The following is a 15,882-nucleotide window of genomic DNA, read 5'->3' as shown; positions in this document are numbered from 1 at the left end:
ACCCACTTAAATGTTGTCCCTCTCAGCGTCAGTGTCTCAGCACATTTGAAACCACAAAGCGGAGCGCCTAAGTATTTAATATGGAAATAGTCATGAAACACCATTATGTATTATTAGTAAATCCAGTTCTGGCACTTGTTGTTATACTGTGAATGTGCATGTCCTTTACATGTACTGCTGATGCATTGTGTAGAGAGATTGTATTATTAAAGCTACAGCACTGTTGTGGTTTTATTATGTCTCCCAAGTGGCACAGCGGTCTAAGTCACTGCATCTCAGCGCTAGAGGCGTCACTACAGACCCTGGTTCGATTCCAGACTGTATCACAATTGGCCCGTCATTGTAAATAAGAATTTGTTCTTAACTGACTTGCCTAGTTAAATAAAGGTTAAATAAATATGTCTAATGCCATTTATGAGGAATAAATCCTTAACTATCCCCTTACCAAAATATCAAGCCATTATGTGTTTCCCAAATGTCATTATGAACTGTGTCATTATGAATTGTGTCATTATGAATTGTGTCATTATGAACTGTGTCATTATGAATTGTGTCATTATGAACTGTGTCATTATGAACTGTGTCATTATGAATTGTGTCATTATGAACTGTGTCATTATGAACTGTGTCATTATGAATTGTGTCATTATGAATTGTGTCATTATGAATTGTGTCATTATGAACTGTGTCATTATGAACTGTGTGAGCCACTGGCATTTGTATCTGTGAGTTTTCAGCCCTTCTGTCCACAGACTTTGATTAAAGAGGATGTGGGCTAAATATCAACCACAGTTTCAGTGATTTGTGATTTGCTTACAGTAGGCCCATAGGTTTAACTAAAAAATGAAACAAAACAGTCTCCCTGACCCACTTCAACAATACAGACCATGCTTGCTGATAAGTTATCAAAAATATTGTTCAAGTACCTAATGCTTGACCCTGTCTTGAGCTCACCTCTGACCTGGTATTATATTTGTTGTCATAATGTTCTGCTTATGGGAAAATGACATTGACCAGAAATACTTAGAGCTGCAGAAATCTCTCATTGAACCAGCAAATGTGTCAATTTGAATTCTAGAATTCTATATGTATTCCATTAAAATTCTATATGTATTCTATATTTAATATGAAGATATGCCATGTTTACTTATTGTAGTTTATTCCCCATAGGTGTGATTTCACAGGGTGCCCCAAGCTGCAACAGGTATGATATGAATTGATGAGTGTGATACACCTGGTGGCAACAGGTGTGGTCCCCAGTGGTGATCAAGGTCAACTCAATTGTCCTACTGTGCTCAAAATGGTCCAGGGTAAGAATTAGAGACACACTCATTTGATTGGAGGGTCATGACCATGCAATATGTTAATGAGCAAACGTCACTTCCTCACTTCCTGTGCGCCATGTTTCCTATCAATAGTTGGATGATGCTCTTCAACAGAACAAACAAAAGAAATGGTTGATTAAAAATAGAGGAAATTCTGCCATTATTGGTATTATAGGCGAAGAAAACGATTTGATAAGTGCATGCCGAGTATTTCATGGTATATTTTTCATAGCCGTGTGGTGCGCGCGCCTAAGCTCTTCTCCACTCGGATTGGTGAAAACAGACTCACGAGCACGCACTCTGTCGAGAGCTTTCTCTTCGACTGCCAGGTCGTGTAAGGTACACTTTCCCAAATGTATCTTCACTATATATCTGCATGATTAACATTGTGTCCAAAACGTTGTTGCAATTCACCAAATATTTAAATCCTGCCGCCAAATGTGTATGAGTGGTGAAGTTACCTCAGTGACCTGTCTGTGTGTGCATGCAAATTAGGCAAAATGCGATGCTAGCATCAGTCATCCAGCTAGCTAACAACTGTTTTAGCTGGCTTGCGCAGATGCAGTATTATTATGCATCCTGATGATTTATCAGTGGTTTAGTATTTCTCTGCTCATTCTTCTTCGTAGTTATTTGCTAGCCAGTAACATCCAACTGTCAGTGTGCCATTCACAGAATTATGTAACTTCTCTTAACTGCAGTTTTTCGCAGCAGACGAAGTGACCAAATGATACGTTTTACTACTTGGCTGGCATTGCGTTCATGTAGCCAGTAACGAAAACCGAGGAACGTACCATTTCCGCCAACAATGACTAATGACAAAGTTGTTATCATTTTATATATAACTATTTATGGGATTCAGAGGCAACCGCTTGCTTGGCCTACTAGTCCAGAGGCACCTCCACTAAATGCTGCTTTGTATCACTGACACTGAAGTGGTTATTGTTTACAGTATATACAGCAACAAAAAACTGATTTAAAATGTCTCGTTTTTGTTTCTAGGCCTACCTCTGGCTGGTGAAATGAACTTTTGTTTACTGCTGTGTTTTGCTCGTGCAGGGAAAGATGTACCAACTACCTGTGGAGAAATTGGACAAAATCAGACAATCAAGGAAGAGAGTCAAAGATATTCTATGTGACATTGGACTTGACAACTGCAAAAAGTTGTTGGATGTAAGTTCTGTTTCTCCGCTACAAATGTTCAAGCACAGATATTAGTAGGACTTTGTTCACTGTGGCTACTCTTAATAGAATATTGATAGATTCATTTTTGCATTAACCCATTTTGTTTTCCAGGATCTTAAATGCTTTGATGCAGGAGACGACTGTTTTGAGAACACAGACTGGGAGGATTTAACGGACGGTTACCATGGCAAAAGGAGAAAAAGGGTACGCTCATCATTGTGGACGACAAGTCATTTATTATTCTGTCATAATAGCTGTTTCAATACTGTAATATGTCTTAACTTTATATTTTAAATGTAACATTAATATTTAAATCACATGCTAACTTCATCATTATTATTTAAATCACTCAGTGGCCATATCGCAGGGAGATGCTCTGCTGTGCCCTGTGCTGGTTCTCTACCCGGTCATGGTACACCTTCAGAGGACACGTCCAGCGCTGTCACGAGGAGGAGGAGGACATCAGCGCCCTGTCCTCCTGCCCCAACTGTTCCTTCATCAGCCAGCCTGATGTCACCAATCAACACATCAAGCTGTTCCACGGGGGCTCAGCCAAAACCACCAGTGCCTCATGTACTTTAACCTCCACCACGTCCCATACTACCATCCATTCAGTCTCCACCACTGACGTAGGAGACAAATACTCGTGTCGAGGCTGTGGGTTCCACGACTCGCTGTTCTATGTCATGAGAAAACACGTCCTGGTGAACCACTACGGGTCGTTGTTGAACCGTTACTATGGTCACCGGAACGAAGCGGAACAGACAGCGGGCGGGGTCAAATTGTCCACGTTCTTCTGCAGGATGTGTAACATGCCGGCGGAGACGTCAGAGCACCTGCTCTACCACATTCTGAGCTCAGACAAACACAAGGAACTGCACGAGCACATCAGGCCCTTCATCGTCGAACACGTCAACACCAACCTCAAAACTAGCATAAGGAACGGCCCGCAGCAGAAGCTTCCGAACCTGGCTCCCAGGGCTGTCCAAAAAGTAGTCTCTCTGGTCTCCAAGAACAGTAACCAACAACAACCCAACGGAAGCTCCATATCAAAAAACCCTTCCACCGGTACTATGCTTCTGGCTGCTCCAAGTAACACAACGGCCCTTGTGTGTGGTCCAAACCAGAGGCACATGTTCCTCGCCACACAGGGCCCAGGAGGAAACGGCTTAGTACTCACTCAGCGGGCAGTTACTTCTCTTCAGAACCATGCTGCCTTGCCCACCTCCACACTCGTCAAAGCTGGTCCCATCAGAATGATGCTGCCCAACACCCAGCAGAATGCCACCAAACCGTTACCAATAACAATTAGAGTTCCCCAACAACAACAACAGCCCCGACAGGTCCTACTTCCACCTGGTGTCCAAATCAATGTCCAAAACAAGATGGGTGGTGGTTCCCAGCCCTTTATGTTGACCCAGTCTGGTCCCAGAGGAGCAGTCATGTCCTCCCAGTCTGTCCGTCTGGTCCCTACTGGCAACAAGGTAAACGGCATGCCAACCTACACACTGGAAACTGTTCAGGTTGCCATGCCAGTCCAGTCTGCTGGGGTCACCCAAATTGTCAATAAAGGTGTGCTTGTGACGCAGAACATGACCACTCTACAACAGCAGAACAAGCCGTCGACTATAATCGTCATGGGAAACGGTACGGTGTCCAATCAAGCGCCTAGCACGGCCGTGATGAACCTGACACAAGGTGACAACGGCACTGAGAAACCCAAAGAGTTGGCTGTGCAGACACAATTTCTGAAGAAGATGGAGAATAACACAGTGAAATGCACAAGATGTAAAACGTTATTGTCGGAGAAGGGTATTTTTCAGCATTTGTTGCATGGTCTGCAGTGTTTACTCTGCCCGTTGGTGTTCTATTCCATCCAGCAGGTCATGGTACACATGGGTAAGGAACACAAGCTCTCAGACAAAGCCAACTGTGACGTCCTCAAAGAGAAATATCGTCTGGGAATCAATCCCCAGGGGGGCCTTTTGTTTCCCTTTTTTGACATGAGCGCAACTGTCCCTAAAGACCTGCTTGCAGACAAGGAGCTAAACGTGGTTCTGGTCACATCGACTAAAGACCGGATCTATCTGAAGCTGAGACGAGAGTCCATCAAGTCAGCATATCAAAACCTAGCAAAAGACGGTTGTCCCTTCTGTCCAGAGAAGCCTCAGAACGGGGAGGATTACGAGCTCCATCTGAAGACAAAGCATCACATTGTACCCACCATACATGCCATACTGAAGGCCCCAGCCTTCAAGTGTGTATACTGCCTGGGGGTGTACACAGACAAGTCCACTTCCAAAACCATCTCCATACACGTCCAGCGCTGCAGGTGTGCCCCCAAGGCAGCCAAGGATGCAGAGAGATTGATCAACCCTGATCCAAATGCCCAGACAATCAACGGTGGCGTGCCGGCCGCTGCCCTGGATCAGAGCAGACCGAGTAGGTCTAGGGAAGCGACAGGGGGGGCCACCAAGCAGCAGGTGGGGCACAAATCCAAACCTGGTGCTTTTACATTTGACCCCACTGTGTCCCTGGTGCTGGATCCCACAGGAATGGAGATGCTTCCCTTCCAGGATAGAAAGGAGTTCCTCACCAGATACTTCCACCAGAGGCCCTACCTCTCTAGGAAAGAGATGGAGGCCCTGGCGGGCCGTCTGTGGTTCCAGAGGACTGATGTGGCGTCTCTGTTTGGGGCGAAGCGCAGCCGGTGTATGAAAGCACTCCGACAGAAGAAGACTAAGGTTCTGATGGGGTTTAACTGGACTGAGCTGAGCAAGCTGAAGCACGACCTTGTTGTTCCAGAGATTGAACCTGAAAAGAAAGCTGAGCCAGGGAACGTAAATGTCTAACTCACTGTACGCACAGTCATTCTGCAGACAGAATGCATTCAAAGTGAGTCAAGTGTGCAAAAAAACAAACAAACAAGGAAATATATGAACCAAATTGCAAGCTGTGTTTATCTAGAAGATATATTTAGGATGTATAGAAAGAAACGGTGATAGCCCTTGTCATTATTTTCTTATTATAAAAAGGGAATTTTAAAGGAAATGATGTTATCGAGACAACATTTAAAGACGAGAAAGAGTCATGAGAATTAGATGTCCCTTTTGAGGTCATGGAGAAAAAAAGTCTAACTAGTATTTTGTCAATTAACACTTGAGTTTATACATGTACCCATTTTGACAAAAAAAGACAGTGTGGACCAATTTGTTTTTGTACAATTGTAAAGAGTGTTTAGTAGAATTGAAACGTGTGTAGATATTTTATACGATCTGTTAATATACCCAAGAACTTGTGGACACATACAATATTTATTTGGGATCTCATGTCATTGATAACTATATGTACAGTATAACTTCACAGCCTGGGCAGCTTGTAAACACGCACTATTTGGCTCAAAAACTAAAGCAGTTTATTAGCATAATATGCTGTAGTATATAATAAAGTGACATTCAAGATGCATAGTACAAGTGCCTCGGTTCTCCTATAGAAGTTTTCATGGTGTGCTAAATTAAAGGATGTGTGTTTTTCTTCTTTTCTAGAGATGACCTCGTTGATCTGTGTTTTTGTTTTGCACATAAATTACCATATTTGTAAAAATGTTAGTTTGTTTCTTTATTGGGTTTGGCATGTGGATTAAAATGAAATAAATATAGTATGTCCTGGCTTGAAATACATCCAACAAGTCTACTAGTAGATTTATAAAAATTGTATTAACAATTTGAATTAATATTATCTAACCTTATCTGTGGTATAAATCCACAATTGATGATTTCTAGCTGACATTGGGTGTACAGGCATTTTACTGCAGTAGAGTTACAAGATATTTTGAACGATAGTGTCTCAGGCTGCTGGCCTGGAGTAGGTTTAAAAGTAGTGGTGAGGTTTTAATGGGTGCAGGGTTAGTTGGTAGGGTAATTGTTTCACAAAGTGTATTGAATACATACTACAGAATAGTAGGCGGATACACAGCCAATACAGTAGGTGGCGGCCTACACCTATTACATTTGTTTGCCACAATACCCAAAAATAAGTCGCTTTGACAACGATTGCTTCTGCCTTAACCCATTCTTCAGACAGACATTACTAGTTGTGCAGTGATGTTTATATACATGCTAGCTAGGTAGCTGGTGTGCGACCGTAGGAAATCACTAGCATTTTTTAAAAAGGTTTGAGTAACATATGAATTATGTTTGGAATTAAATCATACTCAAGAGTAAAACAATGTCTAGTTCTTCAGCATTACGCGAGCAGTTGTATGGCTATGATGAAACGGACCAGCGGCAGTGTCGAACTTGATCCTCAGCATCGAGTCCATCATTTGAACCGCGAGCGCCGTTCTGTCTCATCAGTTTGTCATGACAGAAGAGATTTTCACACTTCTTCCAAGTGTGCTGGTAAAAACCTGTTGAGGAAGTTTGTCAACAAAACAAAGTAAGAGAACGTTATGGTTTGACGTTTTGGTAGCAAGCCCTGAGTTGTCTGATTTGATTCATCATGTCTTGCTAGTCTGTTTGAGACGTCATGTCAAATCCTTGTCACGCCAAGCATGTTTGGCTCGACAATAACACGTTGTTAGCATGAGCACAAACGGATCAGGTACCAGGCTCCTCTTCTGCTATGACTTGAGTAACGTTTTCTTCATTGCATGTCTTCAACAGGAAGAAGCTCTGGTATGAAACACCACCCCAGGTTGGTACACTGTCATGTCATGATTTAGATTGTAATTATGCTTATTCTCAGCCTGGTCCCTGATCTGTTGTCATTGGCATAACAATTCCATAGGAGTTGTCAAGACAGTAGAAACAGACTGGCACTCAGGCTTGATGTATCCGGTTTCACACCTTAACCTTTGTGTAATTCTGACAGGGGCCACCGTCCAGTCAGTTCAGTGCTCTGAAGCCACCTAAGAAACGAAGCCAAGAGGACAACATGCGCACCAGAGTCCTCAACTCCATCCTGTACAAGGCCATCACTGATCTACTGAGCTCCCCTGAAGTCAACTATGAGGTCTACAACTACAGTGTGGACATCTCAAGGGTAGGAATAACCTAGCCTTGAGTGTCTGTGTGTTTGTGCAATCACGCCAACTCCCTGTCACTCATTGTCATGTTTGGCTGGACAATGACAGCATTGAGCACTTGCCGATCTGGGACTAGGCTAGGAAGTACTTCAGCTTGGACTGAAATATTCAATGACATTTTGGTAATGCAAGGTAGCTTCATAAAATTGGTGCTAGTATTGTGTACATTCTATCCCTCTCAGCACTGCATGGAAGGCGCCAAAATGCAAAGTCCTTCCGTTTGAGTTTTTATAATATTGCGCGTGTGTCACATCAGGTGTCACTGCCTGCAGACTTCTCTAGTTGCCGGGTCTATTGGAAAACCAGTGGTGTGTCAGAGAGGGATGACCAGATTCAACAAGCACTGGACAAGAGCAGCCCTCGTATAAGGTAAGCACTCTCTCAGGAAAATAGCAGTACTCTTCTCTTTCTGTGGTGATTGTTTCTAGCCTGGTTCCAGATCTATGTGTTCTTGCCAACGGTCCATGTCAAGGAGTTGGCAGGATAGCACACGGAGACTGACACTCGGGCTAGGTTGTTTCAGGATGATGTTAGAGAGAACCCCCGTGCTGTTCTGTTGTTAACAGGTACCTCATTATGGCTCATCAAACCCTTGGTGGTGTCCCTCCTTTGGTTTTCATAAAGGATAAACAGTACGCAGCCATGTCTGAGGTAATTGGCATTTCATATTCATTAGAACACAAACGATATTCAACATTTTATGAAAGAGTGTGCTGATGGACTTTGTGCTTGTGGACTGTGCTGTTAGGTTGAAAACCTACTCAAGATGGCTGACTTTGGTCCTGAAGATGGTCTGGGGTGAGAAAGTCTGACTGGGGCTCAAATAGTAAATACAGTCAAGTGAATTTTTGAAGTAGACTTAATACATCTAATTTCTTCCAGAGAACAACTACATGTAGTGGAATCAGGACAGCCCACCACATCTAAAAAACCTGTGCTGTTTGGGGTTGACCACGACGCTCTCAACAAACAGATCCTGGACTACAAACTGAGGGTCAAAGACACTACCTCAAACAGCCTGGCACCAGAGCTCACAATGCAGCAGCTGGAGGTGCTGGCAGAGTACAGGAAGCAGAAGATAATGGAGAAGAAGAAGAAGTCGAAACGGCCCGTTGATGATGACATCACTCCTAAGGAGTACCTTCTGTCCAGGCACAGCCAGGGTCAGGAGAGGGAGGAGGAGGACGGCCGGGCATTCAGCCAGGAAGACGACCAGGTCCGAGAACTCATGGCTGAGGAGAGCAGGAAGTCCTAGATCCTTAGTTGAAAAGGTGAAATGTCAGTGACGAAACATCACAACTTGTAATCCCGGTTATCATCTCCATCAGACTTTCCTATTCGGAAGTCCAACTTGGGAGAGTCGTTCCAAGTGGTTTGTTTCACCGTCGGAACCTTTTATTTCTCACTTCCGAGGAGCATTGGAAGGCAACATGAATGACCAGTGTACTGGAGATCCCCTCTCCTTACATGTGTGTTTTGGTAGTTTTACACCAGAGATCAGACATGGGTGAATTGTTCATGTCAATAAACACTTTCAAGGTATTGAGTTTTTCATGATACGTTTAATTGTTCACTGACTACCATTCCAATAGGTGTAGAAATATTAGTCAACAGGATGGGGGGTGTATATAGAAAAACATGATCACCAATCTAGTCCTATAAAGAATCCAGTCCTGTAAATGATCCGTTGTAAACATTGAAGGCACATCATGCAAAAACTGCAACTATGTTGTAAGTTAAGTAAAAGGCCGAGATGCAAGGCGTTTGCCTTGAATGTGATCTCTGTGAACGCGGTAACAAAGGCTCATTGTCCACAGCGTTACAGATTGAATCCCGCCATGACTATTTGAATTATCCCCTTACTAAATGACTTATACACTTGTATAAAAAGTACATTCCAAAATCTTGTTTTCTAAGAAAAGCCTTTTGATATATTAAGTTGTATTAACGTAAGGATATGCTAATCACAGAGAAAAGGCAGAAGCGATGAAATGATACATTTCAAGCCACTATGTTATTCCAATCAAAGCCATTGGAGATTGGTTGTGGGTTTCATAGAGCAAGCCAGGGTGGAGTTCAATAGGGCACACTAGAAAAATGTCTAGCAACGGAACAATACATCTGTGTTCTAATTGGACAAGTTCAGGTAATATCTCCCCGTGTTAAAAATGTCTTCCACCTACTGAATGACCCGGGATGAAACTGTTGACTGCTCCTCCATGCCTGCACCAACGCTCAGATAGATTCCACAGTATGCTCCTCGGTCTGCACAGCCTCTTGGACATAGACGATGAACTGGGAGGCGTCCTCTCCCTGAGTGTACACCGTGACCGTCTCCATGCCCTCCACATCATCAGACGACACCACCAGATGGTGCTCCTCACCCAGCCCCATGGAGGCTGCCTGCTGGAAGGGGTCCTGGATCATCACAGTGTGGCTCCCCGGCTCCTCCTCCTCAGCCACCTGGAAGATGTTGGAAAGAGGATTGGAGTGGTATGTCCTAAATGGCAACATATTCCCTATTGACAAGGGCCCAAGCACCATATTCCCTTTTATAGTGCACTAAGTTTGACCAGAGGGCCCTGGTCAAAAGTAGTGCACTATTGGCACCCTATTCCCTTTATAGTGCACTACTTTTGACACTGCTCTTACCTGCTCCACCACGGTCACTCTGCCAGGGACCATGGCCACCATGGAGGCTGCTGTGGCATCATTAGACTCTGCCCCCAGCTCAATGATCTGCTGCAGGATGTTAACCGCTGTGGGATCCAGCCCTTCTGTGGTGGTCGCCACCACCCCTAAGCAGAGCATTCCAATACATTAAACACAGTGAGGGACACCAAGGATATATCACTCTGTTGTATGTGGCTTGACAAGGAGCCAAATGGCGTTGGCAAGAGTACAAACAGATCTGGGATCAGGCTAACTTGTCCTAACCGTTCTCTGTGAACCTGAGATCCTGGAGGGCCGACACGGCAGCTTCAGTACCCTGAGGGTCCTCTGTCTCAGTGATGTGGAGGTACTGGGTAAGGGGCTCCTCCACCGACTGCTCCACCACCTCAGAACACACACACAACACGGTTTCTAGACATAGAAAAACATCTTAATATTGACCATATATATAGGAGAGTATGAAACCTTACCTCCCATTGGTTGAGACCAAGCACGTCACTCTGAATCACTTTGAGGCCATGCTTGTTCTTCAGGTGTCTGTTCATCTCCCACTTGGTACCGTACACATAGTCACACACAGGACACTTCACTCCACCTAGAGATATAGGACATAGTCACACACAGGACACTTCACTCTACCTAGAGATACAGGACACTTCACTCCACCTAGAGATATAGCACATAGTCACACACAGGACACTTCACTCCACCTAGAGATATAGGACATAGTCACACACAGGACACTTCACTCCACCTAGAGATATAGGACATAGTCACACACAGGACACTTCACTCTACCTAGAGATATAGGACACTTCACTCCACCTAGAGATATAGGACACTTCACTCCACCTAGAGATACAGGACAGTCACACACAGGACACTTCACTCCACCTAGAGATACAGGACAGTCACACACAGGACACTTCACTCCACCTAGAGATATAGGACACTTCACTCCACCTAGAGATATAGGACACTTCACTCCACCTAGAGATACAGGACACTTCACTCCACCTAGAGATATAGGACAGTCACACACAGGACACTTCACTCCACCTAGAGATACAGGACAGTCACACACAGGACACTTCACTCCACCTAGAGATATAGGACAGTCACACACAGGACACTTCACTCCACCTAGAGATACAGGACACTTCACTCCACCTAGAGATACAGGACAGTCTCACACAGGACACTTCACTCTACCTAGAGATACAGAACACTTCACTCCACCTAGAGATATAGGACACTTTAAAGACTGATTCCAGGTCCTCTGTTCTACTGAGTAAAGACTGATTCCAGGTCCTCTGTTCTACTGAGTAAAGACTGATTCCAGGTCCTCTGTTCTACTGAGTAAAGACTGATTCCAGGTCCTCTGTTCTACTGAGTAAAGACTGATTCCATGTCCTCTGTTCTACTGAGTAAAGACTGATTCCATGTCCTCTGTTCTACTGAGTAAAGACTGATTCCATGTCCTCTGTTCTACTGAGTAAAGACTGATTCCAGGTCCTCTGTTCTACTGAGTAAAGACTGATTCCAGGTCCTCTGTTCTACTGAGTAAAGACTGATTCCATGTCCTCTGTTCTACTGAGTAAAGACTGATTCCATGTCCTCTGTTCTACTGAGTAAAGACTGATTCCATGTCCTCTGTTCTACTGAGTAAAGACTGATTCCAGGTCCTCTGTTCTACTGAGTAAAGACTGATTCCAGGTCCTCTGTTCTACTGAGTAAAGACTGATTCCAGGTCAATGGAAATCAAATTTATCAACCCATGGAGGTCTGGATTTGGAGTCACACTCAAAATTAAAGTGGAAAACCACACTACAAGCTGATCCAACTTTGATGTAATGTCCTTAAAACAGGTCAAAATGAGGCTCAGTAGTGTGTGTGGCCTCCACGTGCCTGTATGACCTCCCTACAATGCCTGGGCATGCTCCTGATGAGGTGGCGGATGGTCTCATGAGGGATCTCCTCCCAGACCTGGACTAAAGCATCTGCCAACTCCTGGACAGTCTGTGGTGCAACGTGGCGTTGGTGGATGGAGCGAGACATGATGTCCCAGATGTGCTCAAATGGATTCAGGTCTGGGGAACGGGCGGGCCAGTCCATAGCATCAATGCCTTCCTCTTGCAGGAACTGCTGACACACTCCAGCCACATGAGGTCTAGCATGGTCTTGCTTTAGGAGGAACCCAGGGCCAACCACACCAGCGTATGGTCTCACAAGGGGTCTGAAGATCTCATCTCGGTACCTAATGGCAGTCAGGCTACCTCTGGCGAGCACATGGAGGGCTGTGCGGCCCCCCAAAGAAATGCCACCCCACACCATGACTGACCCACCGCCAAACCGGTCATGCTGGAGGATGTTGCAGGCAGCAGAATGTTCTCCACGGCGTCTCCAGACTCTGTCACGTGTGCTCAGTGTGAACCTGCTTTCATCTGTGAAGAGCACAGGGTGCCCATCTTGGTGTTCTCTGGCAAATGCCAAACGTCCTGCACGGTGTTGGGCTGTAAGCACAACCCCCACCTGTGGACGTCGGGCCCTCATACCACCCTCATGGAGTCTGTTTCTGACCGTTTAAGCAGACACATGCACATTTGTGACCTGCTGGAGGTCATTTTGCAGGGCTCTGGCAGTGCTCCTCCTTGCACAGAGGTAGCGGTCCTGCTGCTGGGTTGTTGCCCTCCTACGGCCTCCTCCACGTCTCCTGATGTACTGGTCTGTCTCCTGGTAGCTCCTCCATGCTCTGGACACTACGCTGACAGACACAGCAAACCTTCTTGCCACAGCTCGCATTGATGTGCCATCCTGGATGAGCTGCACTACCTGAGCCACTTGTGTGGGTTGTAGACTCCGTCTCATGCTACCACTAGAGTGAAATCACCGCCAGCATTCAAAAGTGACCAAAACATCAGCCAGGAAGAATAGGAACTGAGAAGTGGTCTGTGGTACCCACCTGTGGGTGTCTTGCTAAATGCCTATAATTTCCACCTGTTGTCTATTCCATTTGCACAACAGCATGTGAAATTTATTGTCAATCATTGTTGCTTCCTAAGTGGACAGTTTGATTTCAGAAGTGTGATTGACTTGGAGTTACATTGTGTTGTTTAAGTGTTCCCTTTATTTTTTTGAGCAGTATATATATATATATATATATATATATATATAGGACAAAACACACCACGACATAAAGAGAGACCTATAAGACAACAACATAGCAAGGCAGCAACACATGACAACACAGCATGGTAGCAACACAAAACAGGGTACAAACATGATTGGGCACAGACAACAGCACAATGGGCAAGAAGGTAGAGACAACAGCACAATGGGAAAGAAGGTAGAGACAACAGCACAATGGGCAAGAAGGTAGAGACAACAGCACAATGGGCAAGAAGGTAGAGACAACAATACTTGTTTTTCCCTATTAAACTTAGTTGAATACATTGACTAAGTCTTTCTGGATAAGAGCGTCTGCTAACTGTGTCTCTGCTGAGTGACTCACCTTGCTGCTCCACAACCTCAGAGGTGGCTGGCCCAGGCCCTGCGTTACAGTACTCCTGGTTGGTACAGTATGAGACACAGATATCGGTGTGTCTCTGCTGAGTGACTCACCTTGCTGCTCCACAGCCTCAGAGGTGGCTGGCCCAGGCCCTGCGTTACAGTACTCCTGGTTGGTACAGTATGAGACACAGAGATCGGTGTGACTCTGCTGAGTGACTCACCTTGCTGCTCCACAGCCTCAGAGGTGGCTGGCCCAGGCCCTGCGTTACAGTACTCCTGGTTGGTACAGTATGAGACACAGAGATCGGTGTGTCTCTGCTGAGTGACTCACCTTGCTGCTCCACAGCCTCAGAGGTGGCTGGCCCAGGCCCTGCGTTACAGTACTCCTGGTTGGTACAGTATGAGACACAGAGATCGGTGTGACTCTGCTGAGTGACTCACCTTGCTGCTCCACAGCCTCAGAGGTGGCTGGCCCAGGCCCTGCGTTACAGTACTCCTGGTTGGTACAGTATGAGACACAGAGATCGGTGTGTCTCTGCTGAGTGACTCACCTTGCTGCTCCACAGCCTCAGAGGTGGCTGGCCCAGGCCCTGCGTTACAGTACTCCTGGTTGGTACAGTATGAGACACAGAGATCGGTGTGACTCTGCTGAGTGACTCACCTTGCTGCTCCACAGCCTCAGAGGTGGCTGGCCCAGGCCCTGCGTTACAGTACTCCTGGTTGGTACAGTATGAGACACAGAGATCGGTGTGACTCTGCTGAGTGACTCACCTTGCTGCTCCACAGCCTCAGAGGTGGCTGGCCCAGGCCCTGCGTTACAGTACTCCTGGTTGGTACAGTATGAGACACAGAGATCGGTGTGACTCTGCTGAGTGACTCACCTTGCTGCTCCACAGCCTCAGAGGTGGCTGGCCCAGGCCCTGCGTTACAGTACTCCTGGTTGGGGTGCTTCTTGCTGTAATGTCTCTTCAGGGGTCCTGCTATGTTACAGGAGTAGTGACAGTGGCCGCAGCGGTAGGGCTGTGGAAAACACATTTCAATGGGCTTCAATAATGAAGACTAGAAAGGGTCCTTTTTTTTCTGAGGGAACATTGTGCTGCTCCCTTAAGCTGTCCAAATGTATTTCATGGTAGTGGAAGTTGAACCTGTTAGAGGCTGGTGTTCATACATTGATGCTAGTGACTGTATTATAAAAGCTTTATATAGAGAGACGGCCCTCCTCTTCTGATTACCTTGAAAGAGGCGTGCTGCTCCATGTGTCGTACCAGTAGAGGTTTCTGTGCAGCGCTGTAATCACACTCTGTACATTGGAACTGCTTGCCTACAGTATGGAGGGACAGAGACAGGATGACAATACTCACCAGCGCTGTAATCACACTCTGTACATACCTAACCCTACAGTATGGAGGTACATACCTAACCCTACAGTATGGAGGGACAGAGACAGGATGACAATACTCACCAGCGCTGTAATCACACTCTGTACATACCTAACCCTACAGTATGGAGGGACAGAGACAGGATGACAATACTCACCAGCGCTGTAATCACACTCTGTACATACCTAACCCTACAGTATGGAGGTACATACCTAACCCTACAGTATGGAGGTACATACCTAACCCTACAGTATGGAGGTACATACCTAACCCTACAGTATGGAGAGACAGAGACAGGATGACAATACTCACCAGCGCTGTAATCACACTCTGTACATACCTAACCCTACAGTATGGAGGTACATACCTAACCCTACAGTATGGAGGGACAGAGACAGGATGACAATACTCATCAGCGCTGTAATCACACTCTGTACATACCTAACCCTACAGTATGGAGGGACATACCTAACCCTACAGTATGGAAGGACATACCGAACCCTAAAGTATGGAGGTACATACCTAACCCTACAGTATGGAGGTACATACCTAACCCTACAGTATGGAGGTACATACCTAACCCTACAGTATGGAGGTACATACCTAACCCTACAGTATGGAGGGACAGAGACAGGATGACAATACTCACCAGCGCTGTAATCACACTCTGTACATACCTAACCCTACAGTATGGAGGTACATACCTAACCCTACAGTATGGAGG

At 45.5% G+C, this 15,882-nt stretch overlaps 3 protein-coding genes across 12 annotated transcripts in view; 2 read left to right on the top strand and 1 right to left on the bottom strand.

Moving 5' to 3' along the window:
- Positions 1-1,392: 1,392 nt before the first annotated feature.
- adnp2a (ADNP homeobox 2a) lies at positions 1,393-6,118 on the top strand. Of its 3 annotated transcripts, none has more exons than XM_065027375.1 (4): positions 1,393-1,654; positions 2,385-2,498; positions 2,622-2,714; positions 2,864-6,118. In XM_065027375.1, exons 1-4 carry the CDS (start codon positions 1,526-1,528, stop codon positions 5,360-5,362), a joined length of 2,835 nt encoding a protein of 944 aa, XP_064883447.1. In that variant the 5' UTR covers positions 1,393-1,525; the 3' UTR covers positions 5,363-6,118. The 3 variants fall into 3 exon arrangements, with proteins under 3 accessions (XP_064883447.1, XP_064883448.1, XP_029501342.2); XM_065027376.1 differs by having other exon boundaries at positions 1,582-1,664; XM_029645482.2 differs by having other exon boundaries at positions 1,592-1,659.
- Positions 6,119-6,604: 486 nt separating this feature from the next.
- On the top strand, positions 6,605-9,138 carry rbfa (ribosome binding factor A). Its single transcript, XM_029646474.2, has 7 exons — positions 6,605-6,947; positions 7,175-7,205; positions 7,383-7,553; positions 7,853-7,965; positions 8,163-8,247; positions 8,345-8,394; positions 8,479-9,138. The coding sequence occupies exons 1-7, from the start codon at positions 6,703-6,705 to the stop codon at positions 8,849-8,851; spliced, it is 1,068 nt and encodes a 355-aa protein (XP_029502334.1). The 5' UTR covers positions 6,605-6,702; the 3' UTR covers positions 8,852-9,138.
- LOC115120067 (zinc finger protein ZFAT-like) overlaps positions 9,139-15,882 on the bottom strand; it is a 41,854-nt gene continuing 35,110 nt past the window's right edge. For 4 of the 8 annotated variants that reach the window (XR_010465694.1, XR_010465692.1, XR_010465695.1 and 1 more), the window contains exons 12-14: positions 15,012-15,100; positions 13,891-14,799; positions 10,564-11,412 (exon numbers count right to left, since the gene is read on the bottom strand). Coding sequence is in view for 3 of the 8 variants with exons in the window: in XM_065027373.1 (XP_064883445.1) it covers positions 9,832-10,059; positions 10,249-10,394; positions 10,534-10,654; positions 10,740-10,864; positions 14,661-14,799; positions 15,012-15,100 (848 nt within the window). In the remaining 5 variants the exon portion in view is untranslated. Of the gene's footprint in view, positions 10,060-10,248; positions 10,395-10,533; positions 11,413-13,890; positions 14,800-15,011; positions 15,101-15,882 lie in introns of those variants that run through there. The other 4 variants (XM_065027373.1, XM_065027374.1, XM_065027372.1 and 1 more) reach the window with 2 other exon arrangements.

The sequence above is a fragment of the Oncorhynchus nerka genome, linkage group LG14 (assembly GCF_034236695.1).
Source record: "Oncorhynchus nerka isolate Pitt River linkage group LG14, Oner_Uvic_2.0, whole genome shotgun sequence".
NCBI lineage: Eukaryota > Metazoa > Chordata > Actinopteri > Salmoniformes > Salmonidae > Oncorhynchus > Oncorhynchus nerka.
The sequence above is the reverse complement of the archived record's forward strand: the minus strand, read 5'-3'. Positions and strand labels throughout refer to the sequence as shown.

Coding starts and splice junctions, on each gene's coding strand:
- adnp2a (XM_065027375.1), top strand. CDS start 1,526: ATGCCGAGTATTTCATGGTATATTTTTCATAGCCGTGTGGTGCGCGCG. Junction 1,655..2,384: donor GCTTTCTCTTCGACTGCCAG/GTCGTGTAAGGT, acceptor TTGCTCGTGCAG/GGAAAGATGTACCAACTACC. Junction 2,499..2,621: donor ACTGCAAAAAGTTGTTGGAT/GTAAGTTCTGTT, acceptor TTTGTTTTCCAG/GATCTTAAATGCTTTGATGC.
- rbfa (XM_029646474.2), top strand. CDS start 6,703: ATGTTTGGAATTAAATCATACTCAAGAGTAAAACAATGTCTAGTTCTT. Junction 7,966..8,162: donor AAGAGCAGCCCTCGTATAAG/GTAAGCACTCTC, acceptor TGTTGTTAACAG/GTACCTCATTATGGCTCATC. Junction 8,248..8,344: donor AGTACGCAGCCATGTCTGAG/GTAATTGGCATT, acceptor CTGTGCTGTTAG/GTTGAAAACCTACTCAAGAT.